Here is a 26,610-nt window from a genome sequence, read left to right as displayed (position 1 = left end):
CAGTCTGTCCTGGCTCACAGACTGATGGAGTTTTATTGAGAGCCGCTCTGGCAGAAACCGTTTTGTCTAGCCAGCTCCATCAAAAGATAACAAGCTGTGGGTGCTGATACAGAAGCAGACAGTTGAGAAGGGTTGATAAAGGAAATTGGGCAGCAGTAAAGCATGAAATACTGCTGGTCAGGCTTTCTGCTGCTTTAAATGGAGCCGGGTGCTAGAGTCATTGCTGAGGATTACTTACTTGAGGGACAGTAGCATTTCTTACTCTTCACTACCACCACTGATGGATGAACATTACCTCACTTTTCTCATAAGCCTTCTCCACATAGTCTAACCTTGTATCACTCACTGGACAATCTCCCTTGAAAGCAGAATGTTAAAAATGCCGGTACCTTTTGTGCATGCGGTACAATGAAGCGTACTTTGACTTCATTGTACTTTGACAGATACGTTTGGCTCAGCTCACTGTTACAGTCCATTTTGTGCACATACAGAGTCCATAAACAATGCAATGACCATGCAAATGCAATACCAAAAAGCCAAATATTAATGCCTATGTATGTATGTAATCCTTTCCCACACACATAACAGTAACATTTCTGTGAATATAGGACAATGAAAATACCATATTATCTATGTGGTAACACTTAGAAGTCCTGGTTGTTGATAAGAAATCCACTGTGTTAGGCGTTGTATATAGGACAGAAAGATGGTCCCTACCCCTAGAAGTTTCCAATCTACGTGCACCTTTTCTCAGCAGAAGCTGAACAGCTATGCAGCCCAACTGGAAGGATGGGTCTTGTTTTTTGGAAACTGCGTGTACAGACAGGTAAACTCATTGCCTCCCAGCATATTTTAAATCTGTCTCGAGTTGTTTGGGAGTTCTGACGTAATTCATTCTTCCTTAATGTGTCAAATTAGGAAGTTATGAGACCTGTCAGAGTTAAAGTGCCGTTAAGACTGGAGATATTTTTTTAATCAAAATGAGGGATCTCCTGCTATTTTTTAACTCTAATTTCCTCATCACTCCGACCCTAGGATAAATAATTAAAGGAGACGATCAAGACCTGAAGTTTTCCAACTGAAAACTACTCATTTTCTCCTTAAAAAAAAATAATAATTCAGTGTTGCATTTAAGTAGAGATGAGAATGTTAATAAGAGTTAGTGTGTTTGGAACGTTCGCCACTTAAAATTGCGTGATTTAACCAGATCTTTTTCTTTCACAACCCTCTGGTTGATCCTGCAGCAGGTGGAATCCGAAGGCTGTTCCGCTTTGTAAACCTATCAAGTGGAAGAAGCAGTTTACTGATGGAGTCCTTTAGGAGCTGTCGTACTTTTGTATCCATCACGTACAGGAGCGGAGCTTCATTAATTGGTGCTAATGACAATGTGAGATCTGTCCTGAGCATGCCTGTTAAGAATATTGGAAAGACCGATCAAAGAAAATATGAACAGTGGACTTTAAGACAGGCTTGCTTTGATCTTTGACATACTCTTCCTTCGATGAGCTGGTTTCTCTCTCCTCGGCACCAGATCCTCTACTATCGGCGGAAGCAATAGTAAAGTGCATTTTTTGTTGCCTGGTTAGTTCCCGCCCCCGCCCCCATCATAAATTATTTAGGAAAAGATATACACAAACTGCTACAAATGTCTCAACTCTGCAAACAATGCTAGAATCTAGTTCAGTGGTTTTCAACCTGGGGGTCCGCACGCTATGTCTAACGGGTCTGTGAAAGGTTGTCGTTACCATAGAACTGTGCTTTTCAATCTGTGGTCCACAAACTGCTTGGGGTCCACAGACTACGTCTAAGATTTCCAAAGGGGTCCATACCTCCATTCAAAAATACTAGGCGTTTGCAAATTAAAAAAAAGGTTGGAAACCACTCATCTAGCGCCATTAATATTGTGACTGTCCTGTTCCCATACAAATTACTCAGTCTGCAGAAGCCTGTGTTAAAAAACAGACAGCACAACATTTGAGAGAGTTGACTTGGAGGAGACAAGTCTCAGTATGCAGCTGTGTCCTGTTTAAATCCATGATAACCGCAGAAGTGTAGCGCTCCTGCTGAAGAGAATTTAATGTGCTTTATAAAAGTTACATACAGGAATCATGTCACCTGGTTTGAGCCTAGAGATGAGTAAAATGTTCCATAGTGCAAAACAACACTGCACAACAACACTTCAGTGCTAACCGCGTGAGAAAACTCTCTCCACCACTAAATGGGGTAAGCAAAATGCAGTTATTCAAACTGAAATCTGGCTAGAACACTAGGGTTAACCATTAACTTTGCAAAAAATGTCATGGTTTTTTGAACCAGGAATACATCTCTCAGTATTAACATCTGATCACGCAAATAGCTCCTTGGAGTGACTTGGAGTGCCTTCTAACGCCATGCTAGGACGTTGGTTAAGCACCAACTTAGAAAGAGAAATACCCTCTACAACTTCCTGCAATCCACTGGATAAAGGACTGGCAGCCAAGTACTTGGCTTGACTTTGTTTAGTTTGTGAGATCAGGAAAGAGCCAGTGGTAGTACTGGCTGCAGGTACCACTGCATAACAAGGCTACCAAGGTGATCCAGTTGGTAATGATATTGCTCATCAAGACATTAGTGAACAAAGAGGTTAACTGATACCAGTTGATGCAGGAAGAATAACTTGTTCAAAACCCAAGCACCATTTAAAATGCTGAGACGAATCCATACCAAAGCTTCTGCTCCAACAGCAGGAGAGGGGGAATATGTTGTCAAATAATATTGCTGGGAAAGTATACATAAAACAGCCACAGCTAGATATGTTTAGAGGAAGAGAGGATTAAAGGATAAATGATAAGCTGGGAGTTGAGGCATTGAGGCAACGTGGCCTTTTCCTGCTTATTAATTCTTATGTCTTCACAGATTTCATCAAATAAGTTGTGTTCAGGAAACTGCTCCTTGTTTATTACAGTGGAATCCTGTTAACTAGGCTGCCCCAGAAGACAGTGTTTCAGCCCCCTGAAGTGAAACTCACAATTAACAGTCACCATAGTAGCAGTAATGCTGCTGAAGAGCCCATCCAGAGAGGCCCTGGAAGTGGGGAGGAAGCACTGCCAGAGTCACAGCTCAGAGCCTGGCCACTGGCACATGGCTCAGTGGGCCAGCCGCCAATATAGCTGTGAAAGTGGAAGGGACAAAACAACAGCTAGCGTAAGACAGCGGGAAAGCCAATGATCCTCATCCTGCACGTATCCCCGCAGAGGAGGATTGAAAGCCGCTTGAGGAGCCCAGTCAGAACAAGCGTGAGACAAACACCAAAAATCCCACGCATCACTAAATCATTAAGCAGGATGATCATCCGCTTTAAACGCTCCCACTAAGAACCAGCACCGCTGGGCCTCTCTTGGTCCCCTGGAAAATGCCTATCATTATTATTTATTATTTGTATTATTGTAGCACCTGCAGCCCCAGTCAGAGACCTGGACCCCATCGTGCCAGGTGCTGAACAGAGAACAAAAAGACGGTCTGTGTGTACAAGTGACAACAGATGGATACAGGCAGATGGGCAACTACAACGAAACACTGAGACCATATTGTCTACAGTAGTCAAGATACACACGGGGTGGGGGAAGAGCTGTAACAAGCAGAGTGAGCAATGTGATGGCAGCAAATGTCACAGGAGTCCACGGTTTTGGGGATGGGTGGGGTTTACTTAGGAGGGGATCAGCTAAATGGAAAGAAAAGAGAAGTGAAGAGCAGGTGGGAGACAGGGTAGAAGAGAAGAGGGTAGGAGTAGAGTGAAGCTGAGGTGAAGAGATGAGGGAGGGTTGGAGCAGACTGTCCATCAGCACAGGGCAGAGAAAGCCTGAAATTCCAACAGCTTTGCCCGGAATGCCCAGAGGTGTGATATCCAGTAGGCCCTGCTTTGGCTGCTCCTGTTCCTGTGGGCTGGAGTTTATGCAGATTTCCCGGTTACCTCAAGCATAACACACAGGGACTTCTTGAGCTGCTCATGCATCACTAACGGTCAACAGGCGAGCTCTAGAGCAGGAGGCATCACATGTTGCGAGAGCCTGGTCAGCTTCTCAAGAGGGGCCAACCTTCCCTTGCAAGTCCCTGCCACCACCCATTGCTGGGGCAACTACCACAACTGATTATATTTAAAAGTAATCATCCAAGGCTGTTCTTCTCACCCCTTTTTCTCTGTTCTCCTCAGTGCAACTCCTTCGCCTGCCTGCCCATTTTGTTCGGCTTCAGCAGCAGGCCACAGGGCCTTCCCCTTCTCTCTCCCACTCCCCTACTCTCAGCAGCATGCCAGCAGGAGATCCATGCTTCTGTTCCCTCTGCACGCAGCAGTCACAACACTGATCCACCTTGCTCCCCTTTCCTGCCTTATGCACTTGGTTCCGCACTTCTCCAGTCAGTGTAACTACTCCCTAGCTAAGCTCTACTCTTCTTCCCACCCTACCAGAGGATGCTCAGCTCCTGGGTTTCTCTTCAGTTGGAGGCTGTAGTGGTAGCCTCTTACTCAGATGGTAAGAACAGTTCCCAGAGAAGGCAACTATTCATCACCTCCTGACAACAGCAGCAACTCTTTTGCTTTTCTTTCCCTTCCTCCTTTTCGGGAATATTTATAGAAGATCTTTGATGCTATTAATACTTAGCTGATGTACTATCAGAACTGGCAATTAGTTTTACTAGGAATTTGTTCGTGGTCTATTTTGAGATCCTTTTGACTAGTCTGGGGTTATTTTACATCAGTGCACTGTTCGTTTAATCGCGTTCAGTGAAGCAGGATCTCTAGGTACAATAAGACATTACAGAAAAATACTTATGGCACTTACAGAGTGTCCACTTTTCTGAGCTTTACTGTAACATACTTCAGAAAACATCAGCTAGATCAGTCTGAACTAAAGACCAATCGACTCCAATTCTGTAAGCTCGTTCGACTGAGGCCTGGTCTACACTACAGAGTTAGGTTGACATAAGGCAGTTTATGTCGACGTAATTATGGCAGTATGCACATTACAGCCGTGCTCCCACCGATGTAAGTGCCCTACTACACCAACACAACTCCACCTCCACGAGAGGTGTAGGGCTTATGTTGGCGTAGTTAGAATTCAGTGTCTGTGGAGTCACTGCATTACTTATACTGGATGGTGGCTATCATTCTGGTCAATCTCATGCAGCCATGAGATTGACAAGAAACTGGGACTGTCACCAGGGTGGGTGGGGGGCTCCAGTTAGAGCCTGACTGCCCCCGGGCTCCCCATTGCCAGCCATGCTGCAGCTGCCCCACTCTTCGCTCAGAGCCCAGCTTCCCTCCAAGCCCCAGTTCCCCACTCAGCTGCTGCCTGCGCCCCTCAGTTCCCTGCTCGGACCCCCAGCTGCTGCCCAGAGTATCTCCAGTCCCTGCAGAGAGTCCAGGTGCTGCCTGGAGGCTCCTGGCTCCCCACTGTCTCTTCTTTAAAGCTACTGTGTTATCAAGAAATGTTAAAAATAATTTAAACAGCTTCTTTAGTTTGAAGTCTATTGTAAATTAAATATTGAATTTTAAAACTGCTGAAACAAATTTAAAGATTTCAGACAGATATGGGGTAACCAAGAGAGGATATGTTCCTAATTCAACTTAATGGAAGGAAATCCTTGCCATTTGTAACTAGATTTTAGAATGGCACAGGTATCAAAGCTCATTTAGACAAACAACAGTAACTTGTACATTTCATATTCTGAGACACTGAAACCATGCAAACAGCAAAATATCAAGTCATTAAGATGAGCATATAGTCTCTCTGCTTTTATTTCAGAACATCAAACTACATGCAAAGTTTAATACAACATATAAAGAAATACAAGTCTTTCAAAATAAAAAAAAATCCTCAATCAGGTTTACTACTGAAAATATACAAGAGCAGTTCTGATAAAGATTAATCAAACATGCCCTTTCTTCATACTTTAACAAAAAAAATATATTTGAATTTTTAAAAATAAATATTTCAGTGTATGTTCAGGATTAGATGTATAGTTTCTTGGAGGTAAATTTTCATCCAAACATAGTTTAAGAAAGCAGCTCTAGTAACATAATTTTAGAAAGCAATTATTGAAGCAAGTCATTTGATTTTAGAAAAATTTTGTTTAATTAATAATCCTTATTAACTGCACAATTCATAAATACAAATGATGATGTAAAAAAAATTCAAAGGGAATTTTTATTTATAAATGTAATTAATTCCAATGGTTGCCTCTTAATATACTAAATATGTGAAAATCAGTGCAATCTGAACAATTTCCAAACAAACACACCAATCCAGTAATACTCAGTGGAGTATGCATTCATTTCTACTTCGTAGCTTCCTTTAGTAAAAAGAACTAACTCAATAAATCTTTGGTACTATAATAAAACATACTGAAACCTCCAATAATTAATATAGACAAAAACACACTTGGAGTTAAACATTGTAAATATTCAATTCATGCTGTAAAATGTTAATCAACTTCATTTTTCTAAATTAAGAACAACCTCACTTAAGGTGCCACCATAGCTTGAAACTAAGTACAGTAGGGGTTATCTGTTTGCACTGAAGCCAACAGGAGTTTTGGTACTGACCTTTATGGGTGCAGATAGAGGCCAAATACGATCAAAACACAGTGACAGAATGATCTATTTAGTAAAATGTGTTAGAATTGATTTGTGAAACTTTTTTTTAGTGAGTGCACCGAAAAACTTCATAAGAAAGCATACAAAACTATTTAAATATCATCTCCTCTAAAATATGAGGTGAAGGGTTTAATATTGAAAGATCTCTCCTTCTAGGCTGAATAAGATGTTTTGAGATAGCTAAAATCGAACACTGGTTAACAACTCACAGAATTTAAGACAGTCCCTATACAAATGTGTTCTTTGTTTGCAAGATCTCATTCAGTGATTATTATTTATTTTTACAGTAACTGTGCTATTATCAGTGCAGGACCACATGACTTGATATTAGAATAATGCAGTGCAATTTCTCTCTCTCTCGGGACAAAGAGAGTGAGTAAATCTTAATATGATAGGAATGTTTCAAAACAAATATTGAAAACACATGTTTGATCAAGCCAGGATTCCTCTATGTACAGCAAATCTAGAAAAAGCAGCAGATCATGTTTGTGCATATTTGCATTTTACTAAGTAGAGTACAACTACTTCAAAAGAAAGGAAGGTCTACTAAATTTAATGAAACAGAAATACAAATACAGTCTGAATGAAAGAAAAACAAGTGGCCAAAAATATATATTTTTTTCCCCAACAAGGAAACTAAACTGAGAATGTACAAAGCCAAAAAAGGAAGGAGCACCATGTTTAGTAATCAAGACAACCATTTTCCTCATTTTGAGTAATAATGGCCCAATTTGAAAACATTAGAAACAAACTGAAAATGACCAGCAGACGTGGTGCTTCTGCAAGGCTTCTGCCCATCCATCTCCCTGCTTAGACCACTTCCCAAAGTCAGACTACAAAGTATGAGTTTTTTACAGGGTGCAGTTAATGTCTTCTACGTCCTCCTTCAAAAGCATGATGCTCTCTGTGAGCTAAGGGGGGAAAAAAGGAAAAAAACTCAACTTTTACATTGACTATACGAACAAGTACTAAGTAAAAAGATGCTAGGGGATGGAGATTTGGGAACTGAGGTATATTTTAATGGATGAAAAGTATTCCTACTGTTGCTTTTACTGTTAGTAAGAAATAGTCTGTTTCAGTTAAGGCATTAAGGTTTTTGTTACAAATGCCTGTACACTTAAGGCATAATGCAAGATCTAACATGACTGTACTTACAGGCCTGACCCTGCAACTCTTACTCATATGGATGTGAGTTGCTATCTCAGGTCCTAAGAAAATTTCAGTTTTTTTGTGCTGCAGCTTGATCCAAAACTCCCATTGACTTCTATGAGCTTTGGATCAGACCCCTGGAGGGATTCCCCCCATTTTCTTCTCCTTCCCAGTCCAGCACCATGAATTAGCAAAATAGCACCCCAACTTCAAAGGCAAGAATTTCACCCTGAGTCCTTACCTGGAAGAGCTTACAGTTTAAATTAAGATGAGAACAAGAGAAGATAATAATAAGGGTGAGTGGTAAGGGAGGACAAGAGAAAAGACAACAACTATTTTTACCAGTGTGTTTATATAGAGCTTAGCAGAATGCCCCCCGCCCCAATCCTGACTGTAGTTGCTACAACAATACCAATAAATATATTACTTAACAATAACTCACAATCTTGAGGGTTATGTGGCATTTTTTTTATTATTTCATTTGCAAACCAAAAAAACCCTTGTAAATCTGACAAACCAATTTGTTAAAACTTAACTATGAAAGCCATCCTCACTATTTTGTACAGAGGGGAAAAAAAGCTCCAATAATTAGAAAGTAAAAAATCCTCATGCAACAAGAGATACTAAACGTTGGAATGCTAAAAATTCAGTCAGTCAGTCACTCAACAAGGTTATCCTATAGCACACATCTCATCTATGATGACTTTTGCTAACAAAAACTGGAAATCCTGCTATGAGGAAATAAACTGACAAGATACTTACGCTTATAAAACACTGCTTTAAAGGAGGTGTGTGGCAGAAGTTCATAGATCTTTTCTAAAACTGTTGCTTCACTTGCCAAAGATGCATTCACATTCCAAATTTGAACAACATCTTCACGGTCACGAACACTAACACTAACTCCTATTACTTCGTCATCTGTATAGAGGAAGAAGCGTTGAACAAACGATCAGTTTTTTAAAAAGGGAAAAGAATCTATACTGGCTAGTTATGCTACTGTGGAACATTTTTTACAAAAAAAATCAAACATGAAATGAAAAAATGAAAAAGAGCAGTCTAGAATGAAGGGAATACCGGTGTAGAAACCATATGTAACTTGAAGCAGTGATTATAAATAGTACTTCAGAGTGAAATGGTACAGTTCATAAACAATCTGTAGTTATGGCTTTAATTCTTTGTTGCAGTAATATAAGGAACTTATGCTGAGGGACTGAAAAATGTGTCATCATGATGTGGGAAGCTTTATTTTTCAAAGTGTGATGGAGACTGAGACAGTAACGTTTCCAGAATGTAAGCTTCAATAGGGCTGCCACACAGTTTTCTCAAGCAGCAGCACAATGAAATTAACAAGTCTATGGTCAGTTTCACACAGCTGCTACCAGTATTCAGACCTCTGTGCTCTACTGCTGAATCACTGAGATTGGGACAGAATTTTGCACATAGAATTATATGTAAGATGTCAGCTTAACTAAGCATAAGACTGAACAGACACAGATTTAAAAAGTTTCTTACTGTGGAAGGATGTGGGTCACCTTTATTCTGTTTCCTATAATGTTGTGCAAGCAGTCAGAGAAGTATATTATCTGTGATACTAGCTCAACAAACACTTGCTGGAAAAAATTCAAGACAACAACCAAGCCAAACACACCAAAAAGATATGCAAATATTACTTTTCTGCTCTACTGTATTGATCAGGCTGGAGAGAAATTCCCTGTTTGAAAGGTCTTAGTTGAACTGCATTATGGAGTTAAGAAACCAAAGTTCTTTTTTACTGAACGATAAATCAGAAATGGAACTACTTCAAAATGTAATATTCAGGGCATTAAATAAACATGTCTAACCAGATGTTTGTGCTTAGGACATATAAGTGTAGTTACAAAGGTATCTTTTTATCATTCCTTGATCAAACAGAAAAGTTAGCTTAGTAACAATTTTTGAGCATTTATTTCCTAGTTCAATGGACTGACAAGTTAGCCAAGCATTTGCCTTCTCCAATAACTATGGACAATTCCTGTAACTCAGCCTTATATTCTGAAACAGACACAGACCTCTACCAGTGTTTGATGACTGGAATATGTAAAATGTGATTATATGTCTTAAGCAAGATTACATTCACAAGCCCTCTGCAGTCCATTCCCAAATAAAGCATGCAATCTCAAGTATATTTTTAGGGACTAGATTTAGTTTGAAAACATGGTAATTCAATTATTGCATCTGAACAATATCATTTATTGAGTGAATTTAGTGGTTCCACTTAACAGGCAACATATTTCAAGTACAAATTTTGTGTAAAATTAACACTAACAACTAGTTTGAATCAAGTGATATCAAATGAGAAAAAGGGTGGTCCACTGATTAGGGTGCTAACCTAGCACTCAGGAGAGCCCAGGTCATTCCCAGCTCTGCCACAGAATTCCATTGTGACCCTGGGCAAATCATTTAACCTCTCTGTGGCTCCATTCCTTATCTGTTAAATGGGAAAACAGTACTTCCTTATCCCACAAAGGTGTTGCAAGGATAAATATGTTAAAGATTGTGTCCCCCCTCCTCTATGGAAGATGGGGTAAGTCGGGTGCAGGAGCAAGGGGAAGGGGGACATCCTGACATTAGTCCCCCTCTTCCTTCTCTTCCCCCGGCACAGCAAGCAGGAGTCTCGGGGAGCAGCTCCAAGCAGAGGGCAGAAGCAGCACATGGCAATGGGGGGGATGAACAGCTTCAATTGCTAGCCTGCTGGGCAGCTGCTGCACAGTGAACTTAGGTGAGCTGATAGGAGGGCTGCTGGTCCACCCTTGTTCCAATCACCCACCAGCGAGCTCCAAGGGGCTGCTCCTCCTGCAAGCAGTGGACAAAGCAGGCGGCTGCCAAACAACATTAGAAGGGAGCATTGCGCAACTTTAAATGAGCACGTTCCCTAATTGATCAGCAACGAAACAACAAAATGACGTTAACCAGGGCGACTTTAAGTGAGGAGTTACTGTATGCTGTGCCAAAAGTTTTAGGTGTTGGATGTTTTAATATTTTGAACAAGAACCTACTGCTTGGGACAGGGGCTTAAAATAAATCTAAAGAAATAAAAAGAAAGCACTGTAAGAAAATGATCTCTTTACCTGCTGCAGAGCAATCGGTAAACTGTTCTCCAATAGTTGCCAGCAATAACTCTTTCCAAACTGCAGACTAACAAGAAAAAAAAATCAGTTATTATTCTAGGTTATTGATCTTTCAGTGTATGTGTTAGGTTTGCTTGCTCAGTCTTGAGGGCAGTTTCTGAGGGTGTGTGTTATAAGTGCATCTTATGTTATATTCTTTCTTACCACAGAGTTGGAGAAAAAATTTATAATACTTATAATAAGTAGCATAACTTGACATTCTTCTATTAAATATTTAAATATAAATTTACCTTCTCTAAATTTTTGTCTGGGATTCAACCTAAATAGGTTCATTAATGTAAAAGTACAAAAGTAGATTTCTCTCAAGTATTTCTCCTGCTTATGCAAGATAAAAGACCATTAAACTACATTTGTGAACACTTCTTTCTATAAAAGATAAGTACTATTCATTTTAAGAAAAGAACCAATCTGTACTAGAAAAACTGATGAATTTATATTTAAATCTTATGTCTTGATTTTCCTTTAACTATGAAAAAAGTTTCTTTCAACAAATTCAAATGCTAACTAGAGAATTATAATAATAATGAAAAAAGTATCTCACACAGTTGTCTTTGGCTATGTTAGACAGATGATACTGTTATTTCCTTTTTGACATTTGTTACTATCTAAGCCAAAAGAGCATTCAAAACTTGGAATCCTGTTGCTGATCATATGCAACTCTGGGCTAATAAATTCAATAATATGCTCCAAGGTGTGTGCTTACAGGGAAATAATATTATTTCTGGAGCATATGGCAACATCTATCTTTGTCTATACAGCCACAATGACTTTTGCATATGCTGCTTTTAAACAAACCTCACTATTATTTCAATTTAGTTTGTGCTTTTCAGTACTATTAAAAATGGTAAGAAATTAAAACAAAATAAGTTTAAAACCACAAAGCACAAACACAATGAGCCAAGAAAAATTTCACTTTGTTTCTGAACATTCTTATCCACCTTTAAGGATGCAAAGAATTAGGATAAAACATTTCATTGGTTCATTATCAGCCAGTACAAAGTCCTGTATCAATCTATAGTAGGGAAAGATAAATTGGAGGTCATGTAACAACATGCAGTCTGAAGATGTCAATCTGACAATCTTTGACATGATGTATTTTTCTGTCAATGGAGCAATTCATACATGAATGTAGAGACTGATCTTGCAAACTCTCATTACCAGCACAGAACATAAGCCACCAGGCATAAACACACTACTGTGAGTTGTCCTATGGCCTTGTGCGTAGGAAGCATTTCATCCAGTAAAAAATGTTTGCAGGATCTGGCTTATGAGAATAAAAAGCACATTAGTTGGTGTGTTGAAAAACTAATATTATTATGCAGTACCTTTTAGTACTTATGGCAGTGAAGAACATGACTGGCTAGAGATAGGCACAGTGTGATCCTCACTATTTCGGCCCTACTCCTAAAACACTTATGTAGAGGAGTATTGTTATGCACAAGTAGTTCTTCTGGGGCTACTCACATGTGTCAGTTTTGCAGGACTAGGCAATCCTTGCTGCTCCAGCTATTATTAACTATTAACTTTCAATCATAATAACAATTGCTAAATTTTATCTTGCGTATCTGTAAGTGAATACATCAAGTCTTGATATGGAAGTTAAAAATTACCAAATAGTATGTCTGCCAAACAGAGATGCTATATGAAACCTTTAACTACAGCTTTTATTTAATTAATAAAATATTGTCAAATATTGTTATAAGCAAAAAATCAAGTACTGAATGATCTACACTAACAAATTTTCTCACCTTCTTAACATAAAAGGTGTTAGACTTTATAATGGTGCACTGGCAACAATCAACACTGTTCAATAACCAAACTAAGAACTCCACAAAAGGAATTTTTATAAACAAAATCTTCATCATTTTATATATGGAGATTAAGCTGAAACCCTGACTAGTCATTTCCAGATAGAAATTGACATTACATACCGTACTTTCTTTAGGGACCTTCATTTTCCATATACCTCCTTTGGCATTACTTTCCTCTTCCCTGGTTGTGGGAAATATGTCAAAGAAAACAAACTACTCAAATCCACATGTAGGTAAAGTTTACATACAATGTGCTTTTCATAGTATGATACAAATTGAAACTTATTTATGGGGTTAATTTTTCCAGGACAGTCCCATTTAAAATCTGAGCACTAATTCCAGGTAACAAGGCTTGTGCTAGGAATTCTGACACCAGAGAGAAATCATTCATTGTTCATGTGAAGCACACCTGTCGACATCCAATCCCTCTCCTACGTTGTGTCTCTTAGGAAATGATTTTATTTTCCCTGGTCACAGGTCACCTTTGAAATGGCTGCAAATTCTTAGAGAGCACATGACCACAAAACATTTCATGGCTTATTGTGGTAATCTCATATTTTGGCATTTCATTTCTTCTCAGGTTCTTGCTAGTGAACACAGGAGCTTGTACATATTTCAGTTAAGTTTTGTGATCACTGGAAATTAATTTCCCTTCAAAAAAAAAATCAAGTAATCTGTGGTTAGGTCTGACAACACTTTTAAACCATGCTTCATAATGCTACAGTTATTAGTTACAGCCTTTTCCAATCATTCTGTTGCAGCTAATTTATAAACTTGAATTAGTGTTTTCAGTCACGGCTCCACAAAAGAAAAAGTCTAAGAACCAGTTTTTAAAAGGTAACCACTAATATGTTCAATGTACAATGTCTGAACTACTGAAAATTGTTTGCAGCCTCTAAAGATTTCCCAGCCAAAACAGGCTCCCATCTATGGGGGTGAGTGTTGAGGGAAGGTTTGGGACATAAATCAAGGAAAGCACATTTTTAAACACCAATAAAAATAGATTGGTATTTATAAAAGCATGGCCATAATTAGTCAAAAACCACACTTTAAACTCTAACTAATCTGAGAATCTCAACAAGAGCCTTGTTTCCTGTGCAATAATTTATTAATACTTACTAAGACGACAGTGACTTAGTGATGAGATCAACATTGCACATTCCTTCCCTTAAATACAGTACACTGAATTTCTTTGACAGAGGAGTTTTAAAATAGACCTGCATCTCTTCAGAGAAGGTCTTTGAAGTGCACCCCCCTCAAAATCACTGACCAAATCAAAACTAAAAATAGAGAAGAACAAAACCAGGAAGTTCTCTCGCTCATCCTTTGCCATTGTCAATGAAGAGCTCAAGACTGGTGTACACATATCCCAATGTCGACATTTACTTAAAACCAATTTAACCTACACTGTTCAGCAGTAATATCTTTTAAAAGGAGTTCTTGTGCTTACTTGCTAGTCACTTGAACCTACAGTAGTTTGCCAAAATTCAGTGAAACATTTTATGGTCTATTGTTAATATGTAAAGAATTGTAATTCGATCATAAGCCAAACTAATAAGAAACCGCGCAAATAAGTAGCAAGCCTACTCAGAAGGTTCCTAATCCATCTAACTAAAAAGTGAATGAGCTATATAAATGGGAAGAGAAATTAAACTCAGTTTATAAAGAAAAAATTGATGGTTTATAGTTTTGAGTTTCCATTCTATGAACAATAAGCTATCAAATTGGAATGAGCTGCAACGTACTGTTACAAAACTTGATAGTCAATCTTTTGTGATCTAAAGCCTATAGGAATATGTGTGTGTGTGTCTGTGTCTTTAGGTATGTGTATATTTGTGCATATATGGAGCCTACTTGGCACAGTGAATATTAGTAACCTGCATTAATGTCCCCCTATTTTGTGTGGCGAGAAAAGAAAAATCAGTAAATTCAAAATAATTCAAATATAATTAATCAACATAAAATGTGTACTATACTGTTAGCTTTTTCTTAGAACACTTGACTCTAAACAGGATGTATGTTTAATTCAGGATTTCTTATAATTTACATGTATAATCATATATGGACAATTAATTTGTAGCCCATATTTCCACATGCTAATTTTCAATAAATTCTCAATTTAAGATAATTAGCTTTTAAGATGAACAAGATCTTTAGTGATATATGAAAGTCACTTTTGAATCCCAAGTCAAGCTGATTAACGGCAGTATGGAACAGACATGCAACTCTTTGCCCCCTCCTTCCATTCGTTATTTATTATTTCTACAATGACATGTGTCCCTAGCCCCAGGAGCTTACAGTGATAAGATACTTACCAAAGTGGCCGTCTTTCTCCTCGCATTAAATGGTAACTACATCTCAGAGGCAAATTTGTCACAGCAGGAATATTATTATAGACACTCCAGAAAATCTTTAAAGGAAAAAAAGGTTCTAGTATCATTCATGTATGACAGTGAACTGTATACAGATTTACTTGTATACTTTGCATTGCTTATACGCCATAAAATTATCAAGATTCTTGCTCATAGAAAACTATAATTTACCCTTGTTAGGTATTTAAGCTTTTTAAAGTTCAAGCTCTTATTACAATTTCACTTTCAGTTTTTTGTTAAAGAGAACATAATTCAGAAATGGTAATATTTTAATTACAAGCCACTAAAACTAAGACAAGTTGTGTCCTATTAGGAAGCCACTGTTGCTTAGCAAATGCATGTTTCTATGAAAGATAAAGGTGGAGAGAAGGGAAACAACTGGTTTGTAACAAAGTTCCCAAAGTGCAGAATACTCCACACTTGGTGTTCTCATATGTGAATTTGGAATAGAAGTAGCAGCTCTTAAATGTACTATTTTAACCGAGGCTACACTACGGCGGTAAGTCGACCCATGCTACGCAACTCCAGCTATGTAGCTACATGAACAACATAGCTGGAGTCGACGTACCTTAGGTCAAGTTACTGTGGAGTCTACACCATGGGGGGGGGGGGTTGATGGGAGAAACTCTCCCATCGACTTACCTTACTCTTCTTGTCGGGCATAGAATACAGGGTCGACTGGAGAGCGATCTGCTATTGATTTGGCAGGTCTTCACTAGACCCGCTAAATCGATCAACGGTGGATCGATCGCAGAGCATCGATCCTGTAGTGTAGACCAGCCCCTAGTAGCATGCTGTATGTGCTGAAGAGACGTGTGCTGTATCACAGCCTCCAACTGACACCTTTTTACCCTAACAACAGAGCCATTGATACTAAAGCATAATGAGTGTGAGAAAGAAAACAAGTATATTAAATATTATTATCTAAATCTGAGTTACAATGGAACATATATCTAAAGCATTTGAGTAAAACTTCCTTAACATGCTTTTTAAAAAGAGATAAACACTTATTCTGTCTATCTATTGAACTAGTTCAATACCATAAAACAGTAATCCTCTAGCTCTTCTGTTTAGAGAGTTAGATCACACTGCTCGTCATGGTATCGCGTATCACAAGATTACATTATAGCTCTTGTGAGCATCATGCCTAGTTGGTGATCCACTTATTTTGTCTGAGATCAGGCAGAAAGAGTACTGCCTACGACAAAATATGATATACCATAACAATGCAAGATTGGAGATTTCTGAACAGACCAAGTAGCAGGGGAACCCTCAGACTCTACATCTCAGCTGCAGGTAAGAGAGGAAGTCACCATTGAGGGGATGGGGTGGGAAAAGAGCAGAGATAATCCCATTTAGCCCCCAGAAGTGATAGTGGGGATTGGAGGGGAACAAAGAGATCCCTCCTTCCCAGAAGATAGGTAAAGGAGAAGCAACAAAGATGTCAAGTCATTATGTTGCATCATAATCATGTATTAGTGCAACTTTACAAAAAAAACTTTGGAGCATTATAATATGATTTTGTGGCTTTCTGCAATTCCATCTGAGAGCTACTTTGTTATCCAGCTGTTAAAAGTTGAGTACCATTACATAAAGCCGTGAGAACTGATAATAGAAAAGTCTGACAGAAAACAGAACTGGGTGAGTTTAGATTGTCTTCTGTGCCCTGCTTTCACCAATCTAGTAGTAAACAATAATCTGCTGAAATTGAAAGAATAAGGGACACCTTTGTGTCTACAAGGTTTTGGCTCACACCTATAATATTCTTGAACGTGTACAGGCTACTATGTTCTGCACCAACTACCTTTGATGAGATACAAATTCTAAAGAGTACAGAGAACGTCACTGAACATTTCTGTTGTTTTCCACAGGGCAGTCGTATCAGATATATGATAGTACATCTGAGGCTAAACCTATCAATAGGCAAGTTATAGGCCAAGCTGTTGGCCTCCAGTAATTCATCTAGTGGAAACAGCTTTCTCAGGGGACCTGAAGGAATTCTCTAAAACTTCAACAACCTGATGGGAGGAAACCAATGTAGCTCTTCAATATAGTAAGTCCAGTTTAGTTAACTGGGTCTGGATTAAGAGTGGAAAGGGCAATGATAAGTGATGCTATGTACACCATACTCTGGGCTTAAGCAGTGTTCTCTTCAGTTGTCAATGCGACAACCATTTCAGCCACTTTAGACAGGGGGGTAGTTATGCTGTTAAACTTAATCCCCTGGAGCTAAATCACTACAGAAATCACCTGAATGATGTGCATATTCTCCTTCATAGGTAGGACAACAGACACCTCCAACAGAGGTCTGCAAAGCACAACCACAAGCTATCCAACTGCAGCCTGTTTGCCAGAGCTCTGACTGGTGCCCTCATTTTCTGAAAATTTCTAAAGCTAATTGCCTCAGAGTGAATAGTGGAGAAATGTGGCTGGGAAGGGACAACTGATACAAGGCATAAACTAAACAGTACAAATGTCAAGGCAGTCTTATTTCAAAACATAGACACCAAAACAGTGTCCCTTTAAAGACAGGGTTTTAGCCTCATCTCCGAATTTCCAGGCTTTTGTCACACAGCCCTTGTAAAGCCTCCTTGACACTCACCAGGATGCGATGTGTGGGTCCCACCACACTGGGCCCAGATATTCTTAAGCTTCCCTTGGTCTGAGGAGGCTGCAGCACTCTCTCTCTCTCTCGCTCCTTGGTCTCTCTGGCATACTTCCCGGGCACAGACTCTCTGTCTTCTACCCCGTCACAGAAATTGACCCTTTTGGTCCAGCTGACCTAGGCCTGCAGGACCAGTGCTAACACTGCTCCCCCTCACCCTACTGGATGCCCCAGCACATGATCTTAGAAGCAAACAGACACAGGCTTTGCCAAGGGTTCAAAAGCCAATCCCTCTTCAGGTAGCAGAAGAATACACAGATTTAGACAAAACAATTAAATATCCCTCTCTCTGAACTCAGCTGTCGGTGCCCAGCCTCCCTTACCGCCTGTCAAAAAACGACTGATGAGAACCCTTTCTTTTATAACCTCCTGCCCTTATGTCAGGTGACCCTCTCATCAGCCTTGTTATGTGATAAAGTCCCCACACTAGATGGCCCTTTGTTTCATTACTAGCCCCGGAGTTCAGACTTGAAAAAAAAACCTCATTTGCCCTGAGCGGTAGCCACCTATTCACCCAAGGCACTCCATTTGAACAGGCAATCATCAAAGTTTAGCAACCCTCCACTGTTAGTCTTGTGCCAGGTGCAAGAACTTCTCCTGACACCTCCTGTGTGTTTTAGCCCCATAAGGAGGTAAAAGACAGCAGAAAAGATGAACAAGATCCACATTCCAAAGGGAGTTTGCAGTCTGACACAGATACAGAGTCTCCAGTATCAACCAGAAGTCATAAGCCGTATATAGATCCCCCAAATTGCCACAATAGTTTTAGCCTCATATCAGAATATCCTGGCTTTTTGTGAATTGAAGCCAGACTTTTAACATTATGTAAGACAAACCCAACAACAGATATTTCATGCCTGCACCAGTACTAATATGGACCCACACTCCTCATAAGGTTGTTTCCATTCAGAATACAGAGTGCAGGTATTACTCACCGACTTTTTGCAAATACAAAGTCATATGACAAGTAAAGGGAAAACACGGAATGATATTACGCAGAACCTCTCATCTGCTGCAAGCGTTCTGGAAACAGACAAAGCCTGTTCACAAGAAGAGTCACAAGCAGGGTACTGAAAGGAAGACTTCTGTGTACTATATCTTCCGTTGCTCATATAATGATTTATTACATTGGAGAACAGCTGGAGAAAAGGCAGACAAATACTTAAAGTAAATCAAGTTTCATGATCCAATTTAGAGGCATGGCCTAAGGCTCTGAAATCTTCTAGAAAGACAGAGTATCTGGCAAAGCAAGTGTATTACCCTGCAACTCACCCCTTTATGATCCCTCAAAACCACCCAGGAATCAAACACGTTATCAATGAAATTCTAGGGAAGCCTAAGGAATAGCATATACTATCAACTGACACTTAGATTTTATACCTCAGAGAGATGAAAGCATGAGAATCACTCATCTGGCACATAGCTGTCAATATAACCTCACAACTTGAGTGTTATTTCTTGTGTATTGCAATTTCTGTCGTTCTATTTTAATCTTACCTGTACTGTCTGTACTGTATAGATTTTCTTGAGATTTGATGCACATTCAGCTGCTGTGGTACCTGGAAGTGACCTAAAAAAATAGTTTATCTTAATAAAATACTTTATCTAAAAAATGATTACTTGATTGTCTTAGCAAATGACTGAAACATTTACAAACATATCAAAGTTATACAATCAACTCCAATCACTATAAAAATGACTATAAAAAGTTTTAAAAGTAAAGGCTGAGCATTCTTAGATTTAGTTTAATTTGAGAGTTGTCAGGATATTTTAAAAAAATATTTATGTTCTAATTAAAATGTGCATTAAATATTTAAAACAAAGATAAGTCTGCTTGTTCTAAAAAGGTACCCACCCACTTTAATTATGCAAGTGCACTGGTCTGTGATTATAGGATTGTTCACATTTGCTAGATTACTGGTGTGGATTTTGAGAAAGGGAAAGAGTAGCTAAGTGGGTTTCTATTTGTTTGTAATGAAAAGGAGTCCTCAGAAATAAGAAAAAATCCAGATCACATTTTGAATCATGGGTACTGAGAGTATCACTTTAAAACAAATTTCAGGGTTAATGTTTTTAAATTTCAATTTGATTTACATCTGATTTATCTTCGAACACTTTAAAATATTTTAATGTCATACTTTAATGTTCTCTTACGAAGATTTAGCTGTATTAACTGTGCAGTTCAAAGTAATAATTATGATTTTTTTAAAGAAATCACCTTTAATTTACATACACACCCCACTAGATGGCAACATACTACAAACTCTCACAACTAATATAGTACCTGAAATTTAAAAAAAAACCAAAACCAAATACCACACCAGATTTAAAAAAAAAAAAAAAGGCAGCTAATTTTACCAACTCTTAGCTGTAATTTCTCTTAGGGGAAACAGAAGCACTTTTAGTCAGATGTCACATTTTAAAAATGGCACTGATTACACAGAGATCAAGCAGGTAGATCCAGCATATGGGGCCACCTCTTTGGCTGCAAAGCCAGCAGTTAAAGTTGCAGAGAATTTACAGAGAGCCTTGCAGCGCTATGCTTAATTATTCTGAAAATACGCTAACATTCCACCAAAACCCCGATACTTAAATTCTCCCCCCATTGTGCACAACCAAATGACGAAAGATAAAACAAACATACAAAGAGAAAAGTGGAAAAGAAACAAATGATACAGGAAGTCTCCTTGCAAAAAACAGGAAGAGTTTACATTAACAAGACACATACAGTACATATGCACCAATGCAAGTATAAACCCTAAAGGACAAGTATAAACCCTACAGATCAGCTCTCTTTTGGTTTTTCTTCTTGTGATCCATGCAATGCTGTGCATTCAGTCTATGCCTACACTGAGCATTTCAGATAATTCTCCCACAATTGTCCTAATACCTAATGCTGATACAGATCCAGCATCAACAACAGCTGGAGTGGCAGCACAGACCAGAATCTAGCATTTTCACCCCCAGAGTGGTCTAGCCCTTTATGACATGGAGGTGAAACACTTTATCACTGTATATGTTGGTGTTTACACCATTGCTATCACAGACACGGCTGCATTGTTGATAACAGCTGCAGTAGTAAAGGTACTATCTTCATCTAGTGAAGCCACAGGGCAAGGTCTTCAGCTGATACAAGTCAGTATAGCGTCACTGAAATAATGGAACTATGTTAATTTACACCAGATGAGGAGCTGAACTAACCCCTCTCAGCTTCTCCAAGCAACTTCCGTACTATTTTCATAGCCTTAAGGTTTTATAAGGTGAAATGCATGCAAACTCCAATGCAAAAGACTGCAGAAGCTTGAAACAAACAAGTAATCAAGAAAATAGGAGACAGTGAACAGAGTAGTCAATTGGCATGGTGTTGGAGACTGTGGGCCTGTACTGGGAGGATCAATTACAATGGTGCAAATTCAGCACTAATGGTTTTTGCGTACATTAGCACCACAACAATGCACAGTGATCTAATGCAGAATACAAGAGTGGTGTATCTTGCAGGCTGAGCCTGAACAAGTAAATATTGTAGCTATTATTTCTGTGCAGCGCCACTCACAGAAGCAACAGCTAAAACACTCAAACAAATATCACTGAATGGCAGGTGTGTAATTTCTGATATTACTACTGCCAGTGGAGCTGCACAAGTGCTGTGCAAAGCTGCAAACAACTGTGTGTGTGGACGACACGTTACAAGCATGACAGGTGCATGCAATGGCAAAATGCTCTAGTGGACAGAAGGTAGAGAAGACAGCACATTACTCTGTCTGGGTGTTTGTCTATCTTGCCTCCCAAATCCTGAAATGCTTTGTCTTGTCTTTGATCTGGACAACTCAAATTGGTCTCTCTCTTTAAACCAACGAGCGCTGTCAAAATTCTTATCTCTCTTTTCTTACTGGCAGTAATACACATTTTACATTAATTGTGTCTTTAATCACCATTGGGTTAAAATGGTAACCTCATGTAAGTCATATTGAGAAAGCAATAAGGAGAAAAGAGATTATATTTTGTCTCTGTTTCTGGAATACACGCTGAAGATTCAGCTTAGTAGCCGTATCTTCAGCGTGTTTTTTTAAGAACACACAAAAGATAGCTTAGAACAATAAAAGACGGTTACTCACCTTTGTAACTGTTGTTCTTCGAGATGTGTTGCTCACATCCATTCCAGTTAGGTGTGCGCGCCGCGCGTGCACGTTCATCGGAAACTTTTTACCCTAGCAACTCCAGTGGGCCGGCAGGTCGCCCCCTAGAGTGGCGCCGCCATGGCACCTGATATATACCCCTGCCGGCTGACCCGCTCCTCAGTTCCTTCTCGCCGGCTACTCCGACAGTGGGGAAGGAGGGCGGGTGTGGAATGGATGTGAGCAACACATCTCGAAGAACAACAGTTACAAAGGTGAGTAACCGTCTTTTCTTCTTCGAGTGATTGCTCACATCCATTCCAGTTAGGTGAATCCCAAGCCATACCTAGGCAGTGGGGTCGGAGTGAGAAGTAGCGGCATGGAGCACTGCAGATCTGAAGGCCGCGTCCTCTCTGGACTGCTGGACCAGGGCGTAGTGGGAAGCAAAGGTGTGGACCGATGACCAGGTCGCTGCCCGACAGATTTCCTGGATGGGCACACGGGCGAGGAAAGCCAGCGACGACGCCTGCGCCCTGGTAGAGTGCGCAGTCACACGGCCCGTAGGAACGTGAGCCAAGTCATAGCAGGTCCTGATACAGGACGTTACCCACAAGGATAAACTCTGCGAGGAAATGGGAAGCCCCTTAATGCGGTCCGCTACTGCCACGAAAAGATGGGGGGATTTGCGGAACGGTTTGGTCCTCTCCACATAAAACGCAAGAGCCCGACGGACATCAAGCGAGTGGAGTTGTTGCTCCCTGCGTGAAGAATGAGGTTTCGGGAAAAAAACTGGGAGGAAGATCTCCTGGTTGACGTGGAAGGCTGAAACCACCTTGGGGAGAAAGGCAGGGTGCGGTCTCAGCTGCACCTTATCTTTATGGAAGACTGTATACGGGGGATCTACCGTGAGAGCCCGGAGTTCCGACACCCGTCTAGCTGAGGTAATGGCTACTAGAAAGGCAGTCTTCCAAGAAAGACAGAGTAGGGAGCAAGTAGCTAACGGCTCGAAGGGGGGCCCCATGAGCCGAGACAACACCAGGTTAAGATCCCAGGTCGGGGCAGGGGGTTGGACGTTAGGGTATAGACGTTCCAGCCCCTTCAGGAATCTAGTCACCGTCGGGTGAGAGAAAACGGAGCGGCCATCCCCATCCAGGTGAAAGGTGGAGATAGCCACCAGGTGGACCCGCAGGGACGATATTGCCAGGCCCTGTTGCTTAAGGGACCAAATATAGTCCAAAATATTGGCCACCGAAACTTCCATCGGGAGGAGACCCTTCTCCACGCACCAACAGGAGAAACGCTTCCACTTGGCCGAGTACGTCGCTCTAGTGGAAGGCTTCCTGCTGCCCAAGAGTACCTCATGTACCGGGGTGGAGCAGCACAACTCAGAACTGGTCAGCCATGCAGGAGCCACGCTGCTAGGTGCAGCGACTGGAGGTCCGGGTGACAGAGAGTTCCGTGGTCCTGGGTGATCAGGTCCGGGTGAAGGGGCAGGGTGACTGGGTCGGCTATGGCCAGGTCCAGCAACATGGGGTACCAATGTTGCCTGGGCCATGCCGGGGCTACCATGATCACGCGGGCCCTCTCCCTGCGCACCTTCAGAAGGACCCTGTGGACCAGCGGGAACGGGGGGAATGCGTAGAACAAGTGGGTCGTGCACTGAATAAGGAAGGCGTCCGCTACAGACCCGGCTTCCTGGCCCTGAAAGGAGCAGAACGCCTGGCATTTCCTGTTCCCCCTGGACGCGAAGAGGTCCACGCGGGGACAACCCCACCTCTGGAAAATCAAGAGGGCGACGTCCGAGCGGAGGGACCATTCGTGCGCGAGGAAGGATCTGCTCAGGCGGTCCGCCAGCGTGTTCCATACCCCGGGGAGGAAGGAAGCCGTGAGGTGAATGGAGTGGGCTATACAAAAGTCCCAGAGTCGCATCGCCTCGTGACATAGGGGAGAGGATCTGGTGCCACCCTGCTTGTTGATATAGAACATGATCGTCGTGTTGTTGGTAAATACCGCGACACAACGACCCCGAAGCTGGTGACAGAACGTTTGACAAGCAAGGCGGACCGCTCTCAACTCCCGCATGTTGATGTGTAGCTCCACCTCCTGTGGGGACCACAGGCCCTGTGTCCTCAGGGTTCCCAGGTGGGCCCCCCAGCCGAGATCTGAGGCATCCGTCGTTAGGGACACCGAGGGCTGGGGTGGGTGGAATGGGAGCCCCGCACACACGACGGACTGGTCTAGCCACCAACTGAGAGAATCCAACACCCCCTGGGGGATTGTGATCAGCATGTCTAGTGACTGCCTTGCCGGCCGGTAATGTACAATGAGCCAAGACTGGAGGGGCCTCATGCGGAGCCGTGCATACTCGGTCACAAACGTGCAGGCTGCAATATGGCCTAACAGGGTTAGGCATGTCCGTATCGATGTCAGGGGGGCTGCCAGCAAGCGCTGAACGATCGCCGACAACAACTGGAACCTCGGCAACGGCAGAAGGGCCCTGGCCACGGTGGAGTCCAGGACGGCCCCAATGAACTCCACCCTCTGCGAGGGGAGCAGGGTGGACTTGTCCACGTTGATCATGAGGCCCAAGATAGCAAACAGGCCGGTGATCCTGCGGACGTGGCCGCGGACCTGCAGCTCCGACGTGCCCCAAATTAACCAATCGTCGAGGTAAGGGAACACGTGAATGCGACTGCGCCGAAGATGTGCCACTACGACAGCCATGCATTTTGTGAATACCCTCGGAGCCGTAGAAAGGCCAAATGGGAGGACCGCAAATTGGTAGTGATGGCGGTTGACCACGAACCGAAGGAAACGTCTGTGGTGTGGCCATATGGCAATATGAAAATAAGCGTCCTGCATGTCGAGGGCAGCATACCAGTCTCCAGGATCCAGGGATGGGATAATGGTCCCCAGGGATACCATGCGGAACTTCAACTTCACTAGATATTTGTTGAGCTCTCGCAGGTCGAGGATAGGCCTGAGGCCTCCCTTGGCCTTGGGGATCAGAAAGTAGCGGGAATAAAACCCCTTGCCCTTCTCGTTCTCCGGAACCGCCTCTATAGCTCCTTTGTTGAGGAGCGTCTGTACCTCCTGGCGGAGGAATTGCTCGTGAGAGGGGTCCCTGAAGAGGGACGAGGGTGGGGGGGCGGGAGGGAGGAAATGATACAAACTGCAGACGGTATCCCATCTGCACCGTGCGTAAGACCCAGCGGTCGGATGTTATCCGGGACCACGCCTGGAGGAAAAACGAAAGGCGGTTGGAAAACGGGGGGGAAGGATCCATGGGGGATACTGGTATTACGCCCTCGGGCGCACCTTCAAAACGAAGGTTTGGGTCCAGGTGGGGCTTTAGAGGAGCTTTGGTTTTGCCCCCCTTGATTGCCCGACGGCCTGCGCCTGCCATTTCTGCCGCGGCGCCTATTAAGGTCCTGCCGCTGGCGGAACTGGGGGTACGGCCGACGCTGCTGCTGTTGCTGCGGCCGGAAGGGTCTGTGTTGCGTCCCAGGCGTGTGCATACCAAGGGAGCGCATAATGACCCGATTGTCCTTAAGACTTTTCCGTCTGGGGTCTGTCTTCTCCGAGAACAGGCCCTGGCCTTCGAACGGGAGGTCCTGGATGGTATATTGGAGCTCCGGTGGAAGACCCGAAACCTGAAGCCAGGAGATGCGGCACATCGTCACCCCCGAGGTGAGGGTACGGGCAGCCGAGTCTGCAGCGTCCAAGGAGGCCTGCAACGAGGTTCATACAACCTTCTTGCCCTCGTCAAGAATCGTCGCAAATTCTTGACGCGCCTCTTGTGGCAGCAGCTCTTTGAACTTATCCGCTGCCACCCAAGAGTTAAATGTGCAGCAGCTAAGAAGGGCTTGCTGATTGGAAACCCTGAGCTGAAGGGCCCCAGCCGAATAAACCTTGAGGCCGAGGAGGTCCATATGCCTGGCCTCCTTGGATTTGGGGGCTGGGGCTTCCTGTCCATGATGCTCCCTCTCGTTCACCGACTGTACCACCAGGGAGCATGGTATCGGGTGAATATGGAGGTACTCATAGCCCTTGGAGGGGGCCATGTACTTCCTTTCGACGCCCCGTGCAGTAGGGGGGATGGAGGCCGGCGATTGCCAGATCGTATTGGCGTTGGCCTAGATCGTCCGAATGAAGGGCAGGGCGACCCTGGTGGGAGCATCAGAGGAGAGGATGCTGACAATGGGGTTCTCGATCTCAGAGACCTCCTCAGCTTGCAGGCTCAGATTCTGTGCTACGCGCCTGAGGAGGTCCTGATGTGCCCTGAGATCTAGCGGAGGAGGGCTATTAGAGGAAGTGCCAGCCACCGCCTCATCGGGAGAAGACGATGAGGAGACCCCTGGCAAGAGAGTGTCCAGCGGGGGGTCCGCCTCAGCCCTCGCCTCTGGCTCAGGAGGGAGATCAGGGTCCTGTTGCTTTGACCCGTCCTCCCCGTCCGGGGAGGGAGGGGGGCGAGACAACGACGCCTCTGGCGCCCTGTGCTCTGCCGTTGCAGGCCTAGGAGGAAGCTGTTGGGGGCCCTGGGCTTGATGGTACGCCCAGGGTGTCCAGAACCCCCACTACTGCGGACCCTGGTCCTGTTGCGGAGGGTCTTGAAAAAGGGCCGCTTGTCTGTCAGTGCCCAGCGCGTATACACTGTCCGCCTGCGATGACACCGACGGCTGTCTGGAAGGCCATGGAGG

General features: G+C 42.4%; 1 protein-coding gene across 2 annotated transcripts in view; it reads right to left on the bottom strand.

Moving 5' to 3' along the window:
- Window positions 1-5,749: 5,749 nt before the first annotated feature.
- The window catches only part of EIF4E3 (eukaryotic translation initiation factor 4E family member 3), a 35,903-nt gene continuing 15,042 nt past the window's right edge, over window positions 5,750-26,610 (bottom strand). Inside the window, exons 2-7 of one of the 2 annotated variants that reach the window (XM_030570042.1) lie at window positions 19,293-19,365; window positions 15,074-15,168; window positions 12,879-12,939; window positions 10,888-10,954; window positions 8,543-8,698; window positions 5,750-7,542 (exon numbers count right to left, since the gene is read on the bottom strand). In XM_030570042.1, coding sequence (XP_030425902.1) covers window positions 7,496-7,542; window positions 8,543-8,698; window positions 10,888-10,954; window positions 12,879-12,939; window positions 15,074-15,168; window positions 19,293-19,365 — 499 coding nt within the window. In that variant the 3' untranslated portion in view covers window positions 5,750-7,495. Of the gene's footprint in view, window positions 7,543-8,542; window positions 8,699-10,887; window positions 10,955-12,878; window positions 12,940-15,073; window positions 15,169-17,732; window positions 18,474-19,292; window positions 19,366-26,610 lie in introns of those variants that run through there. The other variant, XM_030570043.1, reaches the window with a different exon arrangement.

This window comes from Gopherus evgoodei, chromosome 7 (assembly GCF_007399415.2).
Source record: "Gopherus evgoodei ecotype Sinaloan lineage chromosome 7, rGopEvg1_v1.p, whole genome shotgun sequence".
Lineage (NCBI taxonomy): Eukaryota > Metazoa > Chordata > Testudines > Testudinidae > Gopherus > Gopherus evgoodei.
This window is presented reverse-complemented; position numbering and strand designations above follow the sequence as displayed.